Consider the following 25,017-nt stretch of genomic DNA (forward strand, 5'->3'; position numbering starts at 1 on the left):
AGTCATATTAATGTCAGAGGCATAAGAAAACCATGCATTCATCTGACATTGCTGCTGCTCATCTACTCCCTGCCTGCCAGCACATTTGCACTAATTTTCATCAAACATCACACCAGAGAAATACAGATTTCACTATGCGGAACACGAACCCTAACAGAATGACTGCTCGAGGTCTTGCACTGCCTCAGGTCTTTAGGGAGCACGAGAAGGCTGACTGCCAGCAGCAGAGGGAGCTGGTCCCCAGGCTGCAACACCCACTCATGCATCAGCAGCTCCTGCTCCCTGGCACTCCCAAAGCAGCATTCCAACGAGCTGCTGCTTCTGCAGCATAGAGCTGCATTACAAAGAGTCGATACCTCCCGTAGCTTCATTAGACACATTTGCCCGCATCAGCGGTACACAAAGGAAAGGTTGCAATGGAAGAGAGAAAGATGGATTTTGGCAAAAACAGCACGGATCCTGTGTTTCCCAAATAAGATTCTTAAGGCAATGTCAGACTGTGGATAGTGGAGCTGGAAAGAGGTGACAGTGATACCTTCACAGGACAGCTCAGTGCCCAGCATTCTGCCAGAGAAAATAGCTACATCTTTAACTGAAACACAAATCCCAGCAGAAGCAAGCTGCTGCGATATGAGGCATATTATAAGCTTGAAGATACCCTTCAAAGGGTTTTTTCCCAACGGCATATACAACAATTTAAGTTGCATACAATTTGCTGTATCTAGTACATCTGTGTATCTGCAGTCTTTCAGGTTAACGTCATACTCCTCATTTACAAACTAAAAGTACACAACCTATGACCAAGAAGTCAGGTTTGTGCCTGTGTGGTGCCAAGAGTGATTTTATTGCAAAGTATGATGCAGAGAGAGATCCCGAACTCAGTTCTGTGTGAACTAACCATATGGTTAGTTCATATGCTCTCCTGACACAGGCAAGGCTGGAAGCCAGCTAACCCTGGATATACTTAGGTTGACCACACAGAGCTCAGGTTGCTCAGTCAGGTACACTTCAGCTGCTGTGAAGGTACACTGCACAGCTGGCAAATTTGATCTGACAGCAACCTGGAAAGCACCTGCAGAACACACTACAGAGCTACAACTCAGCCCTGGGTGGGCTGCCAGGAGGAAGACTGAAAAGAAATCCTTGAGTGCCCACTGTTTAAGGCTCTGCAACCAACCACACATGAACTCAGTTGTAAGCAGAGACTGCTTCAGTTGTGAGAGTCAAGGTTGTGGGTGCTGTGAATTGAAACTCCTGGGATAAAGGACACCCTAGGAATGGATCTCTCATTTCCCAAGCACATAAACTGCTGTTACGCAGAAGGACAACTTCAATCGTATCAGCTCTGCTTGGATTCATGAATGAGCAGTACAGATTGCCTGTGGCCCACCCTGGCCAGGGAGGGAACGTATCCTCAGTTTCCAAATGTAGCTGGAAGGCCAGCCTGTACTTTATAACACCAGGCAACACACTCTCTGCAAAGTTAAGTGCAAATTCTTCTGTGCTTCTCATAGCCAGAGAAGTGGAAGAGAAGATTTGAAAATGTAGAACTCTTTGCCTATCTCCACCAGTTCATCTTTGTCAATGCCAAAGTCATTCAGTGTCATAGGTTAGCAAGCATAGTCCCGGAAGGGATGTCCTTGCTAAGGGGTGCTTACAGCTTCCTCTGGGACCTGATAGAACCTATCAGCTGGCCAGTTTGAATATGGACAATTCTCTAAGCCACTTAAAGCTGTGAACACCTCTGTGATCCACATTTAAGAATAGGCAAACTCCCCCCCAAGCTCTCTCTCGTTTCTGGCGCTGGGACAGGTGGCTGCAGGCCCCGTGTGGGGGCCAGCGGGCCCGGCCAGGCCCTGCTCGGGCCAGGCTGGGCCGGGCCATGGCTCCAGGATGACCCCCCCAGCAGGGCTGTGGGCAGCCAGAGCGGCTCGGAACCACCCCCCCTCTCCACTGCGGCCAAGATTTCAGCGAAAGCCGCACCTCTGTCCGGCAGAGGTCAGGTGACCAACAGCGATAAGGGACATTCCAGCTGCAAGGCCGAGGTGAGATTAACCCTTTTATTGCTGTGAAGAGCTGAAAACCTGAGGGAAGAGAGAGAGGAGATGCTTAAAGCTGAAAGTCTGTTGTGAAGCTGTGAGGTATCAGAGTATCCCGTTGTAATTTCATGAAGATATGGGGGGTGGAGTGTTCAACTCGTAAGCAGAAGCACCTGTGCCGAGATAGGCAGATGCTGACGCAGCTGTAATTTCATGAGAAGTTTGGACAGGGAGAGATGGACCAGATGAGGACTTTTGCTCCACAGGGGAAAGGAGAAAACCTCAGTTCCTAGAGATGCTCCCAGAGATAGTCCTAACAATGAAGATGAAGAAGACCCTTTGCTCCCAGGGAAGGAGAAGGGCCTCTGTTTTTGTTTCTGAACGGCTCAACCTTAAAATTGTACCCCAAAAAACTTCAGGAGTGGACCCTCGAAAGCAGTTGTGGGAAAAGCTGCAAGTCGGGGGAAGGGACTCACATGCAGGCAGAGAGACCTCTTCCTAAATGGACTGAACAATATTTGGAAGTGGGCGGCTGTCTCGTTGTGATAATGTTTTCATAGCACGAGCAAGAAGAGACTTCTCTTTCTAAATGGACTGAACAAGGTTATTATGGAAGTGGTAACAGACTGAACATCTTAAGGGTTGTCTTTTCACATTGTCAGTGGGAGAAGGGAGGAAGGTGGGGGGAGGAGGAGAGTTCTGAAGGTGGTATAATTTTTTTTTTCTTCTTTTAGGTCTGTTAATAAACTTTATATTCTTTCAAGTTTGGTGCCTGCTTTGCGTTTCTCCTAATTCTTATCTCACAGAAGATAAACAGTAATGAGTATTTTGGGCCAAACCACTACATTCAGTTATGAACCTATCCCCTCTGCCACCAGCCCTGTCAGATTATCCAGCCTGGTTCCTCCTACAGACTTGCAATAGCAGCAGCTGCTCGAAGTAGTGCTAAATTAATAGCAGAGGCAAGAGCTGCAGCACGAACCAGTGTGGGGTTTAATGGCCAGAAGGGTATGTGCTGCCACTGAGTTCACTTGAAATCTGCCAGAGCCTGCAGCTCCAGTGGCAAGCACATCTCACCAGACCAGTTGTCTGCATGTGTCACTGCTTTGAGGGACTCCCCTCACTGGTACCAGTCAAAGGAACAGGAAAAGAGGACAGTTGTCCTTGTGGCTCTTGCTCCTTTTCAGGTGAAATACTGACACAGAGCAAGGAGGGAGCAGCCTTGTGTTACCAGCCACCATCCATCTGTTCAGGAGATGCCCAGGAAGCATTTCCAGACCAGTCTAGTTTCACATGAGGAAACCATGAAACTCTTACCAAAAAGAGCTCTATCTATCTCTACAACTGCCATTAGAGCTACAACTCTGCCTCAGGCACAGCCCCACGCAAATCTGTTCATTTCCATCATTTTTTCATTGCTACTTCAAATTTAAAGTGCCACACAAAGTCACTCTGAAAAGCATACCACATCCTACTTAAGCCATGACTATGTCTTCTCTGATGCTACTATGTAGTTATTCATATGGCCTTACAAGACCCAAGCAGATGGATCTCATTTCAATAAGGCTAAATCTGGTAATTCACATATGAGAAGGTTGTGGGTGCTGTGAATTGTGAATTCACTGAAGGAAGATAGCAGGAGCTGGGAGAGACAGCACTTAGAAAATAAGCTGTAAGAATTTCAAATCATGCATCCTACAACTACCAGGCAACTCAGAAAACCTCATCAACTGAAAGAGTGTTGAATACAGGATACTTACAGGTAGTGTGGTCCGCTGCCAAGCAGCAGCTGCTGTAGGATTACTTGCATAGTTCCTGCGTGTTAGCAGTTCAGATGCACTTAAGTTACTTTTGGTCCTTCGGGACCCCAGTTCAGGGGCACTCCAAGAATTAGCTGTGGCACTTGTCCTTGATGAAGTCTGCTCCAGGGAGTCTGTTTTCAAACTATTCCCTTCCACTTCCAAAAGGTCCACTGAGGACCTACACAAGTTTGTGGCACTGCAAGCTGCACTTTTCTCCACTTTGGTTTGAGAGTCCTCCAGGGAATGTGGACCTTGTCTTGTTCTCCAGGAACTTCTCACAGTGACATGCTTTGTTTCGGATGAACCTGCATCTGACAAGCCATGGCCCTTCCAGCTGATTGTCTCCAAAGGTGTCTCACTGTTCCTCTCCATGAGTTCAGAAGTCTTTAGCATAATGCTGCTTCTGGAGACCACTGTTTCGGCTTTACTCCTCGGTGCTGCCTCTCCACTTCTATCTGTCTCAGATAATTTCAGAGCACTTTTATTAATTGAGATCTCAAAGGGTGAAGGGAGATTGTTTGTTATTGATGGTGAAGGCTCATTTGAAGCAACTCTGATGTTGCTGGTGGTAACATGCCTTTCCTTTGCTGCTATATCTGCAGTTGTCCTTGGAGCTGTTGGCTCAGAAGGAAAGATTGTGATACTGCTTGTCATTTTATTTGTTACCATTTTAAAAACAGATTTCTGTTTTTCTGACTCTGCCTCTGAAACAGTCCCCCCCATGACTGCCTTCATATCCTTCTCAACAATTGCAGGTTTAATGATGGCTTTTGATCTTAGAGCTTCTCTTGGGCTGAAGGACCTTCTGGATTTCAATCCTCCAGTGCTGGCATCTGATGGTTTTATGCACAGGGTAGAGTCTTCATCATTCAGAGTTTTTTTGTCATTTTCCAAAAGTGATGCTCTAAAAACTCCCCTAGAATTGGAGAACTGCTTGGAACTGACTTTCTTTCTTGCCTCAGAATCTGTCTGAGTGGTTGGTTTTTTACCTCTTCCTGATTCTTCATCTAAATTAAGTTTTTCCTGGTTACTCTGGATGGTTTTGGAGTCAGTTTTTAAACCCGTCTTTACATGATCTGTTGCTGAATTTGAAGACTGTTCTGTGTCTTCTTTATCAAGACCTGTGAGAATCTGCAGAATGTCTTCCTGACTCCTGGAGTGATGGGAACGCTTTGTTAGCATTGAAAGCTTCACACTTTCAAGTGACGTGTCTGCAGTTTCCTTTTCCTGGGAGACTGCTGCCCTTTTAGCCCTCCCCTCTGAGGGCTGTCTGTGTGATGCAGCAAAAGTGCTCGCTGCTTCTACTTTAGAGCCAGCCGAGTCTGAGACTGACACATTGGAGGACATGTGGTACCTGTATGCTGAAGCCATGCCATTGGCAGAGGTGTGGTTACCCTTTGCAAGCTGCATGTCCTCCAAGCAGTCAGCAACTTCAGCCTGACTTGTTTTCAGCTTCTCAGCCAAAGAAGCCATTGATTCTCCTTTGCTTGACTTTTCATCCCGTGTGTCAGCACCATTTTGGCAGTTGCCACGGAGCACCTGAGATGGCTTTTCAGCCTTGGATCTCAGGCCTGTGTCACCAACAGGTTTGGAAGGTGTTTTCCAAGACCTCTGCTCTTGTGCAGCAGGAGGATATCGGCTGAGGACAGATGGCTGCTCTTTGGATCTCTTCCCCTCATTCTGCACGATGCAGCCTTCCTTCTGACCAGAAGAAATAGTGGAAACTAAAGGTTTCTCTTCCAGTCTTCTTGTATCTGTGACAGCAGTGTCTGAAAACGCAGATGCACCAGATGCTTTCCCTGCTTTTCTGTTCATTAAGTTTGGACTGGGCACCTGCTTACCACCATGGCTGTAGCTGTCATTACTGACAGAGAAGTCTCTGTTCCGTGCTCTTTCCCGGCGTTGCTGCGGTGAGAGCTCCCTTGGCTTGTGCTTAGCAGCTGTCAAATCAGTCATGACACCTCTGTATTTAGGTCGGTCATGTTTTCCCCTGCTAGAAAAGCTTGTATCTTCATTTTCAACTTCTCCATTCTCCAGATCTTTCTGTTTCTTTATTTGCATTTTTATTTCTTCTAGCTGACCTGTTAAGAGTTTGTTTTTATTCTGCTCACTCAAGTAACTGTCTTGCAGATCATTATTTTTGGCTCTCACTTTTTTAAGTTCTTCTTCTAAAGATTCAAAATGTTTGATCTGAGTTTTAAGTTTCTCAATTTCTTGGGTGAGATCTTTCACTTTGTTGTCTTCCTGGTTTTTATTCTTTTGGTTTTCTGATTTATTTCTGGATTCATTTTCTACATGTTTCAAGTAATCCACACTTCCCTTCCTCCTGGTCTCCTTAGAAGGCAGTGCAGAATTCAAGTCATCTTCAATTCTCATATCATTTCTGTCCAGGAGATTGTTGGATGACCTTTCTAGCAAGTTGGATGCATTTCTAGTTTGATCTGCCCTATTTAGTTTATTGTTTTGTTCTAGTTTCTGTGTTAGCTCCTGGATTATTTTTTCATTTTGCTTTTCTCTTTCGTTAAAATGTTTTCTTTCCGTGATGAAGCTCAGGGCTAAGGATTTCAGCTTTTCTAACTCACCTGTTAAGGTCTGCTCACTTTTATCCAGCCTGTCCTCAGATGATTCCAGTTCTTTCACTTTCACTCTAAGTATTTCTAATTCTGTAGATATCTTTTTGGTCAAGTTCTTTTCTTCATTGAGGCTAAGACACAGCTGTGTACAGTCATTCTTGCTCCTGCTGAAGGCCTCCTCCAGCTTCTCCAGCTCTGCCATTCTCTTCTGAAGGAGTTCAATTTCTGACTTCAGATCTCGAGTGAGGCTCTCCTCCTCTTCAAGTTTTTCTTTCATTAATCTGCAAAGCTCTTCAGCCTTCCTAATTTCTTCATCCTTGCCTTCAATCTTCAGCACTCTTTTCCGCAGGGCTTCAATGTCAGCCAGCATGCTGGAGTTGCTGCCTTCTGCCTGGATAACTTTGTCCTGGAGGTCAAGCAGTTCATCCTCTGCCTTCTGCAGATTTTTAGTTGCTTCCTCCAGTTCATCAAGGCGGCGACTAAGGCTCTGCAATTTGAAACGTAGGTGCCGATTTGAGGTTTCCTTGTAACCTGTACATTCTGCCATGGTTATTTTATTCCTTTTAGAAAAAAGCTTTTCTTAGTCTGGATGAATGGTATATACTTTGCGTATTTCTGGTATGTTATTGTTCCTTTGAGTGGAGGCAATCTCACCCTGAAAGAAAGAAGGATCAAAATCAATATAAGAGCTCAGAATATATTCACTGTTTAAGTTAAACTATAAATGTTTATATAAACAACTTTTTAATTAAACACATTTCTGAGTACTAAATCAGGTGAAAGGAAATTGCAGAGAAGAGCCACAGTCCATTTACTTTCGTTATACAGGATTTCCAAAAGCAGCCTGGTCCCTGTAGCTGAGGGCAGGAAGTGTCCTCCTGGTGGAGGGAGGTGGTCTGGTGGTCTGCACAGGTGGTTTCTGCACCACCAGTGGATCCTCACTCAGTACTCCACAGTCAGTGCAGCTGCTCATGTTGAGATCCCAGGCTGTAGAGGGTCACTCTCATGCAGCACTCAGGTCCCTGTACATGGACATGCCTACGCAGCAGACACCTCTCTTTCCAGCACTGCACCAATCTCCTGAAGACACCTTAGTGATGAAGATTCAGGAACCATACACAGAATTAGGAAAAGGCAAACCCCAGCCATATGGTAACCACTGAGGATGGGGCCAGCCTCCCACACTAGGTTGCAGATGGAGGGGACTGGAAGCTGCTGCCATTTGACACTGCCAGTATTTCTCCAGCATCTCAGGCTGCTCAGCAGAAATTTTTACCCGGGCTGTAGTCACATCCCAAGGACACTCTACCAGCAGAGTTTCAAGTTTCTCCCTCCCATTTCAAAAGCTGTTGTTGCCCTCAGCTGCCACCCACTCACCCACCCAGGAGATCAGCAGTTGCTTACGCCTCTCCTTGCTGCTGCTGAGCATGAGCAGAGATTAGAACACATCAATGCACTCTGATACACTCAGTGTGAACTCTTCCCACCTCAGCTCAGAGCTGACAGGGTATTTTTTAACAGCCCCTCTGTGCTTTGAGGGAGGAGCAGGAAGGGGCCCCTGGGCAGACCAGAATGGCCGCTGGGAGGATCTGAAGTCCCCCTCTGGCACTCAGCATTAGCACCGTCCTGTCCTGGGCCTTCCTGTCCAGGGCCTGAGGCACGGCCCAAAGCATGTGAGGGCTACTGCAAACCTGAGTGGAGGGAGGGTGACTGCAGCTCTTTGATCTGCATCCTTGCTCAGGCAGTCTGTTCTGGAACAGGACTTGTCCTCCAGAAATTTTGTGGAGCTCTCTGCAGAGGAAACACTCAGCAGTTTCCTATTGCACAGTGCCAAGAAGTGATGAGCAGGATGTGGGGAGGAGACAGGGCCAGTAAGGGAGGTAGGAGGGCTGGAGGTGATCCATTTCCAGGCAGGCAGGGGGGCCTGGGCTGCGGACAGGCACCTGCCATGCACGCCACGGGGGCCCTTCCTGGTGCTCACTGGGCACCCTGTGACCCATCTCCTGAAGGACCTCCTGCACTGTGGGGGAACCACCATCCTGTGTGATTGGTCTCAGGCTCTTCCAGCCCCTGAAAGGAGCACCGCAAACAGTACCTGGAGAGGAACCTTGGCATCCTGTGCACAGCAGTACACCCAGCCTTGGCCACACGCCTGCCCCCTCCCTTACCACCATGGCTCCTGGACCACCTTCCCTCATGCTGTCCACATAGTCAAGGCCACTGCAGCTGCCTGCAGGCAGGAAAGGCTGCTCAGACCCCAGCAGAACCCCATGAGAAATGTCACTTGACCAGCACAGGAAAGGCCACAGCAAACAGCTTCACAGTGCTCTGAAAACAAAGCGCTGTCCCTACCAGGCATCTGACCTGGGAGTTCATGGTTAACCCAGCACCAGCTACTGGCTGAGAAGTGACAGCAACCTCCTCCCCAACAGCCAGAACATGATGGAGGCAGACCCGCACAGGTCTGGTGTGTGGTGTTGGATGTGGCATGGGTCTAACACTGCCACTCAGTCCAGACAGGCTGTGGGACCTCTGTCCATGGAGGTATTCAAAGCTGTACCAGAGATGGCTCTGGAACTTCCCAGCACCTCCCTCACTGACATGATTTACTGCCAGAGAGGAAAGAGGCTCAATCTAACTAGTTTAATAAGGAGAAGGAGATGTAAAGCAACATCTTCTACAAACAATATGAGAAAGAATCTACAACAAGCCTCCTAGCTGAAGGCCCTTTAACTTCCTGGAATAGCCAGAAATAACCCTAGTGCTTAGAGACAAAACCAGATCAAATTAGTATTACAAATAAAGTGCACATTCATAAGATTGAGGGGAATTGGCCAACACAAAATATTACCTTAGGTAGTGACTGCTTTGAGGTCATGATTTGAGTTAGGGCTTGGACCAGAGAATTCAAGGGGACTTCCAACCTAAACTACTCTGGCTGCTCATGACCCTTCTTCTCCAGTCTGTCAATGATATCGAAGTATCAGAAGGAATAGTACAGGATTCAAACACTGGGACAATTACTAACACTAATTAATATTGTTGGTGGATATTTAAACAGGAGTTCTTAAATAAATCTGATAAAGCTTGTAAATGTACTGAACAATCTGATATAGATGTATGGACTTCATATTTTTCTCTCTTTCTCTCTCTTTTGGAAAAGTGAGCAGTTCTCAGCCTATGTCTATCCTACAATTTTTGAAAAAAAAAAAATCAAAAACCCAAGCCAACAAAAAATCCAAAACAAAACAAAAACCAAACAAAAACCCCAAACCCACCAAAAAACCACACTTAAAACCTCACAAACAACAATAAAATAAACCCACCCAAAACCAAGCAACCAACCAACAAACCAAACCAAGAAAAACCACAGGAAGAAAAAAGGATGATAATTTTCATAAATAACAAGTAAACTGTGGCAGTGGCAAATGTAATCTGAGTCACCAGTAAAGTCCAATGAAGGACTCTGGCAGGCTGTATTCCTGAACACACTGAAAAGGCTCAATGATCATAGCAGCAGCTGATGCACTCCTGCAGCTCAAGGGCAGCTCCTCTTAGCTGCACCAGAGGAAATACTAAGTACAACAGTAGGGATAACATTATTTTGTATGTGGTACTGGACTGTATATTTATATACCCAAGACTGATGCATCTCACTTTGCTTAATATGGAGATACCTACAGAATGCTCTAGAGTCTTCTAGATTCAAAGAGAAAAACATGCTCAGCTGTCTTCACCTGACCTTGCCAGGGAAACAGGCCTTTCCACAGGAAGAGAACTCCTCCCCCAGTGGCAACAAAGGGAGCCCAGGCATGGGCTCAGGCACAGGTATCTAGATGGCAGTTGTCTCCCTCAGGGACAATGCCACTCTTTCTCCAGGGGCCATGCATCAAGAACATGAACTGAAAGCAAGTTTTGGAAAAGCTCAGAAAAGCAGTCAGGCATGCTTCTTTACTCTTTAAAACTTTAAGACCTGATTTCACCTCAAGAAGGGCAATCCTGCATTAAGCCAAGAGGCACAATAGCATCCCTTTGGATTTGAGTTCTTGAAAGAATGTTCTTCAAATGAGATATGTAGGAAGCCGGAGGAGTCTCCAACTACCCGTTACTCAAATAAAATACCAAGGCAAAATATGTGACCAGTAACTACCTACAGGGAAAAAAGATTTTGTCTGATCTAAAAGGTTCTTTATTAGAGCACATGGAGACAAAAATTTCACACATTTTAACCAATTCAAAGCAGTAATGTAGTACCAAACACTACAGTGAATTTACCAGGATTAAATTTACTATTTAAATGACTCATTCTGATTCTACTTTTCCCCACAGATTTGTCATTGGGTTTTCTGATCTTCCTCAACAAGTGTGAGTATCTCGTAACTACATTTATATTTAGCATTATCAATTGCCTGCTCCCACTGTTTAAGACAGACTGCCTTTGAGGGCTCTTCTGACTTTGCATGGTTTTGGCTACAGCATCCTGTTAAACAGCTGTGAGAATTCAGTGTTCAAGACATTTACTAGAGTCTTAACTCTCAATTACCCTTCGTGTTCTTAATTTAATTTTTTATGCACACCCACTTTTGCTCGTTATCTACAATTTTACGAAAATGTTTCTTTAGCAGCACCATTGGATATAACTTCCCCTGGAACTACTTGATCTTGCCTGCACAAAATACACACAGTCAGTTCACAGCTGTGAACAGAGGGAAAAAGCCTCCAGCTAGAAACAGTTAGTGTTAGCTAAACACTTTATGGATTGGGAGATAAGAATCATCTATTTCAGGAACAGTGATTAAATGACTACTACCTGAGACCTACTCACATCATCTCTGCCAGAGTTCCTTAGGCCTCTCCAGATGCACAGAAGCATCTTACCCTACACATCATCTTCCTTGCTCTGATTTGGTTGTTGGGATGAGACCCACAAGCACCCACAGCTCTTGGTTTCAGGATGTCCCCAAAACACTCATGAGGGAAAATAACTGTTGGAACCGACTCCTACTGTGCTCTCTGTTATGTCAAGATAAAAATGCAGCCAGCTGCCCTAAACGTCTGTTGAGTACTAGGAGACATTGATACCACTCACAAGCACATTTTGCATTTAATCTTTGGGCTTTTTAATCTTTTTGCTTGCACTTTTATACTGATAATGCAACATCCCTCACTGTGGTTGCGTGAACCTGAGCTCCCAGTGATGGCACTGGTGGTCTGCCACAGCACCCATCATCACAGCACATATGATACGTTTGGCTTTACTCAGTCCTAAAGACGAATGAGAATTATTAATGGCTTAGTCTGCAGCCTCTTTTTACTAATTTATTTGTTTGCTCTCGAAGTCACCAGGGATTCACTTAGACTCTGGAGAGTAGCACTCATTACAGGCAATAGAAAATCAATAGATTCAAGCACACCTATAATCAGAGAATAAAAAAGCAATTTGCCTCACTGGAGTTCGAGTCCTTGGGATCCTCTGCATTGTGAAACCACATAGGCTGAGGTTTGCATTCCTTAGGTGACAGGTGGTCCAGTTCCAGGTGAGGACTGGAGCAGGGCTATTGTCCATGCTCTTATGGATGGAGCATATATCTGGTACTACTTCCTCCACTTCCCCAAATGCTGGGGTGAACTTAGATCCCCTCTGTTCTATTTTCTGCTAAATTATTACTCAGAATATCCATGGGAACTGTATTTTGCACTGAACACAATGCTAGGAGTGTTTGGACGCGTCCAGGGAAAGGGAGCCTTAGGCAACGCAGGTCTCTAGACTATGTATTCAAACTGCATTAGGTGGCTGACAGTCACTTCAGCCATGAGGACAGCTCTGTGGATGTACATCAGCAAAACCTGCGGTAGCAAGGAAATTCCTCTGAGCAGTCCCCAATGGCCAAGCAGGTCAAGAAGAAGCTGATGAAACTATGCTTCTGTTCTAACGCATACTTTTCCACCTGAAGTATAGGTTAGGTGTATTGGTTGGATTCTGCCCCATGTGCACATACACCTGCAGTTTTAATTAAAAGGCTTCTGGTATTGCATACATATGCAAAGGAGTGTGAACACGTCACGCTCACATACAGTAACGCTGCTGATGAATCATGCTTGTATCACAGCTCATTGTGGTCAGAGCATCAGTGGGACTTTTCTTTCCTGTGCCAGGGTGAAATGGTCTGGGAGGAGTCCAGCATGTCATTCTTCATTTGTAAAGTAAAATTTCTCTGCCATCTATATAGAAAAAGGACACAGGTGTCACAAATTGCAGCAAATGGCAATACTGTGGCCAGAGCCTTCAGTCAGTTAAAGAGGGAAGGAAGGAAATTTTTTCTTAATATGATTTTGCCTTTTGCAAGCTCTTTCCAGCACCTGGTTCTTGACTTAACACAATGACACATAGTCACAAGAACAGCAGAAAAACACTCAAGAAAACAAAAAGGATATAAAACAAGATAGACTAAACAAGAGCCAAAGTCCCCTATGTGACATCAACCCTGCATCCCACCTGCAGGCATCTAACAACCTCCTGGGACAGCTGAAGAGGCAGATGATGTATTTGCTTACATGGGATTGGGATGGGGGCTCCCTGGCCCCACTGAACACAAAGGCAGAATGCCAAGTGATTTTTGGGGATGCACATATTTTGAAGGATGAACTGTCCCAGAAATGTCTGCATCTAGTGGGAGAGGAAATTCTAAAAGTCAGAAAAATGCTCAGCAATCTGGAAGTGGATTGACGATTGACTAATACAGTATGAGACAGAGACGTGAAATAATGAGACAGCAGCCAAAAATAACCACAGCGACCACAACTTTCAAGGAAACTCAAATTATGACACCAAATAGCATCCACAGCAATGTGAGACACTGCAGCAGGCTCTGCAGATGCAGGAGAGGATCTGGTACATCACTGAGTCACACTGACCCTACTTCAACACTCCGATCACCCAGTGAACTCCACAGCACTGCTCTTCTCCTTGCAATATGAAACGAGTTTTATACATGGAGCTGGCAGGGACAATGCAAAAGCAGCAGAACATAAAGGCACCCATGGCTGCTCACAGCAGATGCTTTGAGTAGCACTGCAGTTTGAGCAGTTGTGCTTTACTGTGCACAGCACAGCAGAGATTTTGCTTTCCTCTACAAAGCCACTCTCTTCTGGGTCCCCTTTTGAAATCACTGCTTGACTCACACTGCAAGGGCTCACTGAGACCAGGTCTGCACCTTTGCTGACTAAGTGCAGCATCTTCCTTTCAGCAATACAGAATGTTAACCTAGTTAACCTGCACAAGTGCCAAAGAGAGGGCTGCTAGTGGCATCCTTGCCCTGGGAGTCCCATGGCAAGGAAGATGTTACCCATGCTCTGGAGCTCTTGATCAGAAATTGATTGATACTTTCAAAGCCCCTGAGCATGCTACTCCTATGTGCCATCCTACACTGGAATCAAAGCTGAGAAAGATGTTTTATTTCTTCCCATGCTGCCACTTGTACTGTCCTCAGAAACAGATTTTACTGTCACATTTGATTTCACAAACACTATGCAAGCATCTCTTCAGCGAGTCACAAACTTGGCAGCATCCTGCAGATGGCATGGGAAAAGCAGCCCCAGCTCAGTGGTGCTTTTGTAACAATTACTGGACACAGAGGTCTCCAACATCCTTCACTCTCCATCCCTCCCTCCCATCTCCATCAAGCTCAGCACTGAAAAGGCTTCAGGGGCCATGGCTGTCACCATCACTTCAGCCCCATAATATGTGCTATCGTGAAGGTAGCTGAGCCACCCACGGGCTAGCTGAAAGCCCCAGACTAATTGAAAAGATACACGGAAGATTCAGAGCAAGCAAGATCCAGAAAATTGTTAGAAAAATGAATGAAATAATATTTCAAAGATTATTGAATGCAAAGAACCCAAAGTTCTATGACTCAGGAAGTCCCTGGAAGCAGACAATAGGGAAACTCATATTCATTATTTTCATGTTCCTCTCCAACATCTGGTTTGGGCTATTGGTACAGCTAGGATGCTGAGGAGACAGGCACCTCAGTCAGACCTACACTGCCTTCTCCTCTGTTCCTTTTCTTCTCTCCTGCATCACTGCATCTTCTATGCTTCTCAAACTGCCATTATTCCCAGATATTTAGCATATAGTAAAAGCTCTTCTCAGACTTACCTTCCACACTATCACTTTAATAAGCTTGACTCCTGAACTTGCTCTTCTACCTTCTTCATCTGGCCACCATAAATCTTACCTTTCAAGCACAACACTGTTCCCTCCACCCTCTTCTGTCATGCTTGTGCTGAAGGCTGGGCCAGTAACATCAATCTGAGTTCCTGACGGTGTTTTCACCCCCTTGTCCCATCCTGTTACCTTCTGCTTGTCTCTGGTTGGGCTCACTCTGTTCAGTGCCCTACTTCTGCTTGTATGTAGTGGTACACTAGGGAACTCCTTGCTGCACAATGTTATGAAAGCTATAAGTCCTCACGGGTTCATAAAGCAGCAATTAGATACATTCGTGGAAGAAAAATCCCTCAAGGTCATTCACACAGGGACAGGAACCCACTCCTAGCTCAGCAAGGCCACTTGAGACAAAACTTGGAGGTTGGGAGAATCCTTTGATCAGCATGGTTGCACACTTCCCTACCCCTCTCCTCCTTTCTAGGAGTCCATTTCCAGCCATTGCCCTCATCCAGCAGAGCTCTTATTATCTTCTTGGGTCCTTTTATTGTCCTGTCACAAACACCTGTCCAGGTGAACCAAGACTAACACTGCATATCTGACAAGTACCACACTGCAAATTGGCTACACACCCAAAAGCATAAACCCACACAGCTTTTCATCCAACAACATCTACAGAGCTGGGAAAAGCCTGCCTGGTACAATACACTTAATCTTATTAATTTCAAGTACTCATAACCATCTCTGAATCATTTTGCTCATTAGGCATAGGCAGCTCCAACTTTCACATTCTTCCTAATGTTATACCCAAGAGCCATATGGCTACAAACACATCCCTGTTGGCATGGAAATTACAGACTATTGTATGTTTCTCTGCATCCTGTCTGATACAGGGCACATTCCACTCTCCTAACAGAGTAGGACGTCCAAATCAGCTTTGCAGGAATGCTCCTTTGATTGCTGTGAGTTTTCCTGGCTACAAGACTGGCTCAGCCACTCAGAGGTTTCCATGCAGACCCCTACAAACCCTGCAGAAAACTGGGATTGCCCCAAAGGTCTTCCCAAAAAAATGAGCTCATGAACTCTGTAGCACAGACAACTGGCTACTCTTGGACTTTCTCCCTGGAAGAATTAATTCAATGAAGTTTGTAAGTGCTAAAAGGAAAGCTTTTCAGCTCCCTTACAGCTATCACAGGAACAGCTTGGGGAGTTGCCATAGCTACTGCCTGTCCTGGACTGCTGCAGTTCCCAATCCATCCATTTTCTGCCTTGGACAGAAATGAAAGGACAGGCCGGCAACCAGCCTGTGTGTGGGTGCCTGCCCAGCCTGGGCAGAGAAACGCAATTCAGAGAACTTCCAGCAGATCTCAAAAGCTGAGACAGAGCAGAGCTTTGGGAAAAGGAAGCCTACAGGCCCCAAAACACCTGCACCAGTGTCTTAAGGCCAAGGCAGCAATGTGGCTGCAAGGCAAACCCACGTGGGCATCTTAAGCAGAAAACAACCACGTTAACACCTCCCAGTGTGCTATTCAACAGTGCAAACAATGGGATGCACCTTTCATCCCTACCCATGCAGCCCTAGCTACGGTGTCCAATGTAAGAGCATGTACTCCATGTCCCAGTTGTATTTCCTCTTGGCCCAGCAAGGCTGCTGTTCTCACAGTTTAACTGCATTTCAGAAGAAAGCAGCTTTGCCAATCACCCTAAAGTGCAGGGGCCCAGGCTGCCTGTTTCTGTCAGGGAGCAACTCCGAAAGCAGCGTATTTGATTCATCCTAAAAAGACTACAGGGCATCACACTGAACCCCAACCCACCACTACTGGGCTTCCCCAGCAGCCCTGACTGGTGCAGTGCTGCACAGCTCTTTTCTGTGGTCTATTTTCAACATGTTTTGGACATCCCACCAAAATAAATCTGTTGCCAGAGCAGTGGCTCTCTGGCCCTGAGACCATATGATAATACTCTAGGAAGAAGCTGGAAGCTGGCACTGTTCAGGTTTTTTGAGCTAGTCTACCGTGGGAAGAGATGGAATAAAGTTGAGTTACAAGCTGTAAAACCTGCCTGCAGAGGCACATGGCAGCACAAAAGAGCACATGGCAGCACAAAAGAGCACATGGCAGCACAGAGAAGCTTGTCTCCACCGGACCCTGGGGGGAGGAGGTGTCACACGGCAGACCCCTATGGAGAGGAGCCTGCCAGGAGCTGAAGGAGGGGTGAACAGCGAGTGATCATCCCATAGAAGGAAGTGTGTTGCTGATGTGGCAACACGGGATAGATCACATAGTGAGGATTACCATGTAAGGAAATACTGTGCCTTAGAAAAGTGTATAAAACCAGCTCATTCCTTTGAATAAACGATTCAGATTCCCTGCTGGTCTGGGTCCATGCCCCAATCACTGATACTCTACCTTTTGATAGTATTTGTTCAAAGATTCTCACAGGTCCTCTTTCTTCTGCTGCCCATCTGTTATAAGGTTTATAAGCTCTCTTTCCTGAGGTCCCTGCTCTGATGAAAACCCAAGTTTCCTTGCTTGTGTTGCAAGCTGGAATCCCATGCTTTGCTCTGCTTCAGTCATTTAAACAGAGTCTGTTGCCACTTGTTCAAGGATGTCCCAAACTGTCCTGACACTGCAGCTCTGGAGCAGTATGTGCTGGCTGAGCTAGATGTTATTCCCAGCTGCATATTCCCTCTTGCTATGCACACTCACACACCCCTATCCCAAGCACTCATGCAGGATTTATCTAGGTTAAAACTAATCTTGTTAAGGTAAGAAATAGTGGACAGAAAAATGTTTGTCCCAGCACAAAGTAGTACAAGGTATGAACAAGAGTGAAAGTGAGAAGCACAGGAACACAGAAGGCAGAGGCAGAAGAAGGCACCGTTTTCTCCATCAGTGACACGTCTGATTGCCCACAGCTGCCGGGTGCCTTTCTTAAGGAAAACAATGTCAGAGCTCTTATTAGCTCCCACCTACATAAGCATTTTAGAAGAAAGCTTTTTGAATTTGCACTTCAGCTTTGAATTCACAGCTTCTTGAAAGAGCTAATGCCCACACATGACTCTGGCAATGCGGGAACTGCCCTCACTGCCTCCCTACATCTACACGGTAATCTACCACATTAGTGAAAGCAGTCAAGGACACTCTTAGCTGAGTTATAGAGGCAAAGGCTCTGAAAATCTATGGAAGGACCTTCTAAGTCTCACCAGGGAAATGACAGATGACATTCAGTATCAGACCAGCATTAAATTACAGACATGGAAAAAACCATCTTAATTTTACAAGTAAAATAACAAGCTTTCAGCTTACCTCAACCATTCAGGAAACTATCAGCTCATTGTTCCACAGTGGTCAAAAACCAGGTCTAATACTATGAGTTACTAGTAAATAAGTGCAACACAAGAAGAGAACATTAATTTGCCAGTGTATCAACCCATGGCATGCCAGCATCTCCAAGGCTGTTTGCAATTCCAGTCCCATCTCAGCCTCTGCTGCCAGCTAGAACAGATAAGCAACAAAGATGATCTTAAGTATGATTTCTGACGAGAAATACCCTTACAAACACGAAAAATTAAATTACTCAGGAAGAATATGACAAAACTATAAAATTATTATTAGTTTGGAGAAAAGGGATACGATCAGTTGTTCCCTCTGTGCCGTCACAACAAACATGGAGAGATGCTGCTCCTCACGGCATGCAGATAAGCTGCTGGACTCTGCCACAGGACACTGTGGACACTAGAAGTTTCCATGGGTTTGGGGCAAATATATAAAGTAACAGACATTTTTGGAGGGTTAGTAAATGTACAGAAGCCACATCCAACTCTGTAAGTCCCTGTGCCACACCAGGATGGAGACTGAGACAGCACAGAGAAACTTACAACAAAACAGACTTACCGCAGTTTTTCCCTGTTTCTGCTCTCTTCCTTAGGGCCTTGTTCTTGGCCACTGGAAAAATACTGGGCTAGATACACTTGTGGTCTGATCCAGGACAAACAAAATGGCCTTGTGTAGGGAAGTCAAACCCATCTAGATTTGTAGGAGTTAGGTGAAACCAGAATTACGGCAGCCATGGACACCACATACAGTGGCTCCTCATGGATAACAGGCTAGGGGTAGCAGCAGCTGTGCTTTGCTTTATGACTTCAACCAGACGTAAAAACCTTGGATACCACATTGAGCAACAGTGAGTAAAGAATAGGTTCATCTCATCCACATCAGCCCTCAGCACACTCCCGGAGGCAGCAGAGCTACAAGGTGAAGCCAAAGCACACCCAACATCCAGGTCTGCTGCTAAATCCTCTGATCCCGAAGCTAACACACAAGGTGACTGAGGTGACCTACTCCTGTCCTCGGTGTTTTAAATCCCAAAAAGACTGTGCACAGCTAGGCTGTTTGAATATGTGCTGTGGGCTGGACACAGGTGGCTCATACTTGCTTCCACGTTGTTCAGCATCTGCTGTTTCAGAAGTGCTTTGGCTCAACACTTGCCTGAAGGTGGAGGCCCTGCAAGGAGGCAGCAACACACAATTTCACAGCGGGAATATTCTGACCTCCTGTCACAACCCAAGACAGAGCTGTCAACAGATTATTTAACAATCCAATTTTCAACTTTTTTTTTCTTATTTTAAGCAGGGAGTTTTGTGCCAGCCTTAATGAACAAGACTGCTTATCATCAAGAGCAACATATAATCCTAACTAGCTTAAACTCTGATAAAGGAGACTGATCCCAGGTTAAGGTAGAGTCTGAAGTATGAAGAACTTAAGTTTGTGAAAATGGAGAAAGAACTGCAACATTCAAATTCATGGCTGCTGGTAACTAACCGTTGTTAAATGGAGTCACACTCAATAGCTGAAGAAGCAGCAGACATAAGGAAGACTTTATTAAGGATTTTGACAGAGAACAGGAGGACTGACAGCAGAAAGCAGAGGTAAGAGTTTTCTCTTACCTATGTACAAGACTATCTTGTGTGAAGGCGGCAAGTTATGCTGTGGACACATTAAGAGCTGTACACAGCAGGTAAAGTAATTTCTGTTTTCCTGATGATCTTGCTGCCATGATAGTGTCTTCAGGTCTTGGCTATTGGTTTGCACTCTGAAGTATATGACCACACAAAGGGATCACTGGGCCATCGACATGCTATCCAAGAATCAGTCATCATCAGCAGGCAGCTCTGTGCTGCGCTGCAGATGCAACTACAGTGTCACAGGTACTCAGAGGCACAGCTCTCCTCACAAGCTGCCTGTGCTGGCTCACTCCCAAGTCCCACTCACAGCCCACTTGTAGGCAGGGCTCAGCCACCTGCAGCATGGAGCACAAACTCAGCACCAAGCGCTCAGCAGAGCTGCTGTGCCACACCATCACAGGACGCTGAAAAGGTGAGCAGGGCAGGCCCTTGGCATCTCTCCCAGCTCTCCTATGCTGGGAAATCCAGCTGCCTGACCTCAAGACCCTACCCAGACCTACCTTTGTACGGTTTGAGGAAAGAACCTAGCTTAGCTCTCTGCTTGAAGTCCATCTCCTTGGATAGTACCTGTGTACCCAAAATGTAGTCTGCTAGAGCTGTGTATTCAATATAAAAATGTTCAGGCATCCCCCACAGACAAAAATGTAAGAGGGTAGCACTGTCAGATCACCTGATCCCAGTTTGTTAAGGCGAGGTGGATGAATGGCCCCTTGGAGATTGCACTGTCATCAGTGACCAAAACGAACATTAGGGTACACGTGTATCAGCACATGAGCCTGGTTTAGGTCTGTCCTCTGTGCCAAGGCCATCTGGCATGGAACAACCCCTGCCCTTTTAAACCTGGTTTGCCTCCAAACATGACAGACCTTGCTTAACTTCTGAGCCATCCCCAGAAGATGTCTGGGAAGATCCAGGCCAAGCCATGCAAAGAACTGTACAAACATAAAGCAGCACTGATGACAGTGATCCATGGATTAGGATTGTCCCCACTCCTTAGGGAACATCTTTTGGGAACAGCTTACACAGTCAACTTTAGCTCCATTTCAGGAAAGGTGCCCTGTCCTCTCTGCACACCTTGCCCTGCACTTCCTTCTGCTCCGTGCACACAGGATTTTGCTCTGAGCAGGTCCAGCAGGTACTGCACAGACCCTCAGACTGATGGCATGGTAGCACAAGGAAATAAAATGTGACTTGAAATAAAAATCATCATTCATATTTCGTAAGTGTCTAGATTTTAATTTTCCATTAATCTTTACTAACAGCCCTTTAACTCAAAAATTCTAAGCACAAATCTAGGACTAATTACTCTGATAACAAATTCAATATTCAAGCATAAGCCCAGTTTTAACTTCTGTCTTGTAGGTCCACTTTATAAATCATTAGCATTGCTATCCACCCATTGAACAGAACAGCCCTACCACTAGAAAGAAACATGATAATCACAAATCTCCCAAATCAGTAGAAGTTTTACCCCAAGTCTCTGTAGAGTTGCTCTTGCTGAGGGGATCCCTCTTCAGGGCAAGCTGTTGTTCCCCTTGGTTCATCTGCAAGAAGATTGCCCTTGCCTGGCTAACACCTGACACAGCTTCCGCCATGCAAATCCACCACTTGCCCTGCTTAGTGCAGATGCAGAAGATTAAATTGCTGGCACTTTTTCAGGACCCTACCCTGGGACAGATGGATGGAAGTACTTCTGCACGCATGCTCTGCAGTCTGGCCTGCCCTGTGCTTGCAGCCTAAATGCACAGAGCTGAACAAAGTCTGCAATTAGACTTGTGGAGGGGCCCCTGAGGAAGCCAAGGAATCTGATTCAGGTTACAGGTGCCACTGCTGCTGCTCTTGGAGCAAACCAGGGTTTAGACTTGAACTGTAAACTCCCGGTGGTAGGGCTGTGTGTTAGGGGAGCTGCAGCGTCTGGCATGCAGGCATGCTGGCAGGGCAGCACTGCAGCAGCTCAAGCGCGTGCTGGAGCTCACTGCAGCTGTGCCACTCGACAGCTTTTGGAACAAGCATTTGTTAGAGATGTGGGAGAGACTAGCAGCATACCTCAGCTCAGCTGCCTGGGGAACAGGAGGGTTAACATCACTGTCATGAAAAGCCCAGGAGGAATCTGTCAGCCATTTCAAATGCCTCTGGCATAAAGGCTGGCGGCTTGGGTTACACCAGCAGCATCGCTTCCAGCTTGAGGCAAACCTTTCGGCTGCAATTCATGAAATCTACACACTCTGAAGCAAGACACTGGGTGCTGTTACCAAACCAAGGTGCCACCACCAGCTAAGGGTCTCTTCCAGAGCCACTTGGTTGCCCTGTGGGAGCAACAGCTGAACTGAGCAAGCATCCAGGACAGCAGGCAGGCAAGATGAGGCATGATGCTTCAGCGGGACGCCCTTCCATTAGCATGGTACCCACGCACCACAGGCACTGACTCACAGGCAGTGCAGCCAAAGCCTGGGTGATTTCTCCCCAAAATCACGTGAACTAGGCAGACCACGAGTACAGCATCTCACAACCACTTGCCCAGGTAGATGAAAGCTGGCTGGCTAACCAACACACCATCAGTAATCTCTAGATCCTTCAAGGTAGCCCAATACAAACAGTTGGTAACTCTGTCCCCTGGCTGTACCAAAAATACTAACTGTGATCTTGGACTCCCTTATAACAACTCGCTTTTTTTCCTTCCCTCTGAGCTCCCAACCTGCAGCTTTTTTGTTCACTGGGAAGTGAGAAGGCAAATGAAAGGAACTTATAAATGACTTATAAATCACTCTTAAATGTGATTTGCTCACTGAGGACAGCTGGGTGGATTGGAAGATCCTAACAGTAGTCTTTGTGTTCAGTTTATTGCTGAAAATACCCTCAGGTAACAAAGAAGTAAATAAAATAACACTTATAACAGATCACAGTCTGGATCTTTTAAGGAACATGCTGCCTTTGTGAGAGCATGCTTGTAGCTGTGGGGACTTTAACCTCAAAATTAACACGCCATGGACAATGGGGAGACTCCAAGACAAGCTGCCGAGATGGTGTTATGACACTGGGTAGCTGTGCCACTGAAAACTGCCCACTTGGAAGCCTTGATGAATTTATGGCTGGAATATGTTCACTTGCAGGCTGAGCCTCTCAAAATGACAACAGGCATTTCACACACAGACATACAGCATTGTGCCAGGACGAGGGCAAGCAGGACATAAAGGTGAGGGCACCTCATTGCCCTAGCAGGCAGAGACCAGCTGCATGCCCTGCGCTACAGACTCTGCTCTGAGAAGAGCTGCGAGGGCATCTGATACTCTCCATAACCTAGAGGTCCAAGATCTGGTAACTGGCTGGGACATTCAGCAGTCACTGTTGGGATGCAGAAAGAGATAGTGGAGGGATACCTGGCCTCTGCTCCTTCTTTCCAAAAATGGGCCAGAGTAATTCCCCATTTGCTCGGGGAAAAGTGTCTCCTCAGTGCTTGGGGATAAAGTGTCTCCTTTGACTGGGGGGGGGGGGGGGACTGAAACAGCAGAACAGCCGTAACTTCTCAGAGAGATCATCCTCAGCATCCAGCTGCCTCCTTCAGGAGGCAGCTAAAAAGCTCTTTGGAATAAAAGGTTTGGGACAGGATTTCCATCAGGAAGGTCCTGAGCCATACTTCTTCCACAGAAAAGGCTGAATAACAACACCAACTTCAAAGTTTTTCCATCTCCCACCAGCCTCTTGTCCATAGGGCATGAAAGGGTTAAAGACGCCACTCAACTCATGACAATCATGAAAGCTTTGTTCCAAATCCTCCACTTCATGCTGCTAAAAAACTAACAATCTTGAAATACCTTGTATTAACAAGAAAGAGGCAGTTCTACAGGGCAGCCTGCATTTGCTTTTAAGTCCACTGGTTATCCAAGGTTGTCAACTAATGGGCAACAGACAAATTCTACTGCTCTTGGAACACATGTATTCCTGCAAGCATTACACAAGATGCTAATGATGAAACCTGCAGGCTTACCGCCATGCATTAATTTATCTGAATATTATCCTAAATGAAGATCAGAGCTAAGAGGGCAAGATATGATTTTCTTGCAGCATGTTTAAGAAGCGGAGAGTGAGAAATAGAGCGTAAGGCAAAAATGGCATCAGAGGATCCCCTCCAGCACTCTTCCAGGGCACGGCTGTCTAACTGTGCTCACTTGCATTGTTATTTACATGTCCTTTTTCCCCTTGTACTCCCTGGACTGAAGGAAGGAAGGATGTTTCATAGGAAGGAAGGACTGGCGTGGCTGTACTGAGACAGGACCACACTGCTTCCCCCACCATGCTCCTCCTTTCTACAGAGGAGAGAAAGAGTAGGAAATTCACATTTTCTCTCTCATCTTACTTGGCAGTAAGGGGATGAAGTTAACCCCAGTGCAGCTCCAATTTCAAACAGGGTTAGGATCCAAAACTGGAGCAGGTTGCTCAGGACTGCATTAAGTTGTGAAAATCTCCAGTGTCAGAAATCCCCCAACCCCTCAGGCCCTGTTTCCTCTCAGAACAATCTCAAGAAGAAAATTATTTTCCTTTATGTTCAGTCAGAATTTACCATGCTGCAACTTCTGCACCTGGAATAGGGCAATTCCCAGCATCAGTCCAGACTGGCAGATAAATGGATTGAGAGCAGCCCTGCAGAGATAGACTTGTGGATACTGGTGGACAAAAAATTGGACATGACCCAGCAATGTGTGCTTGCAGCCTAGAAAGCCAACAGTGTCCTTGGCTGCACCAAAAAAATTATGGCCAGCAGGTCAAGGGAAGTGTTTCTCCTGCTCTGTTCTCATGAGACCCCACCTGGAGCACTGCATCTGGAGTCCTGGCATCCTCAGAAAGACTACAGCAGGTTCACAAGAGGCCACAAAAAAAGGTCCAAGGGCTGTAATACTTCTGTGAAGAAGAGCTGAGAGAGTTGGGGTTCTTCAGTCTGGGGAGACCTTACAGTGGCCTTTCAATATATAAATATATTTCAATATTTAAATATAAATAATTTCAATATATAAGGAGGGTTTATAAGAAAGACACAGAGAGACTTTTTACCAAGCACTGTAGTGATGGGATGTGGGCAATGGTTTCAAACTAAAAGACAGTAGGTTAAGACTAGATATTAGGAAGAAATTCTTCCCTGTGAAGGTGGTGAGTCACTGGCACAAGTTGCCCAAAGAAGCTGTGGATGCCCCATCCCTGGAAGTGACCAAGGTCAAGTTGAATGGGGCTTTAGGCAACCTGGTCTAGTGAAATATCCACCTGAATCTCACGACGCTTCAGACACCATCTCACCAGTACTGAACAGAAGAGAACAACCTTCTCTTGATCTGCCTCACATGCAGTCACTGCCATGCTGCCAATGCTTTGCTAAGCCTGTCCAGCTTGCTGCTGCCATTCTTGCTTTTGCAGAGGCGAGATGATCTTTGTGCCCCACCAGCTCACACACAGCTGCGCTCCAGAGCAAGGACTGTGCTGAACT

The 25,017-nt window shown here is 46.0% G+C and overlaps 1 protein-coding gene across 3 annotated transcripts in view; it reads right to left on the minus strand.

Moving 5' to 3' along the window:
• LUZP1 (leucine zipper protein 1) overlaps positions 1-25,017 on the minus strand; it is a 49,342-nt gene that overhangs the window by 16,876 nt on the left and 7,449 nt on the right. For all 3 annotated transcript variants that reach the window (XM_082296593.1, XM_082296594.1, XM_082296592.1), the window contains exon 2: positions 3,800-7,069. In XM_082296593.1, coding sequence (XP_082152719.1) covers positions 3,800-6,961 — 3,162 coding nt within the window. In that variant the 5' untranslated portion in view covers positions 6,962-7,069. The remainder of the gene's footprint in view (positions 1-3,799; positions 7,070-25,017) is intronic.

The sequence above is a fragment of the Coloeus monedula genome (assembly GCF_965178545.1).
Source record: "Coloeus monedula genome assembly, chromosome: 24".
NCBI lineage: Eukaryota > Metazoa > Chordata > Aves > Passeriformes > Corvidae > Coloeus > Coloeus monedula.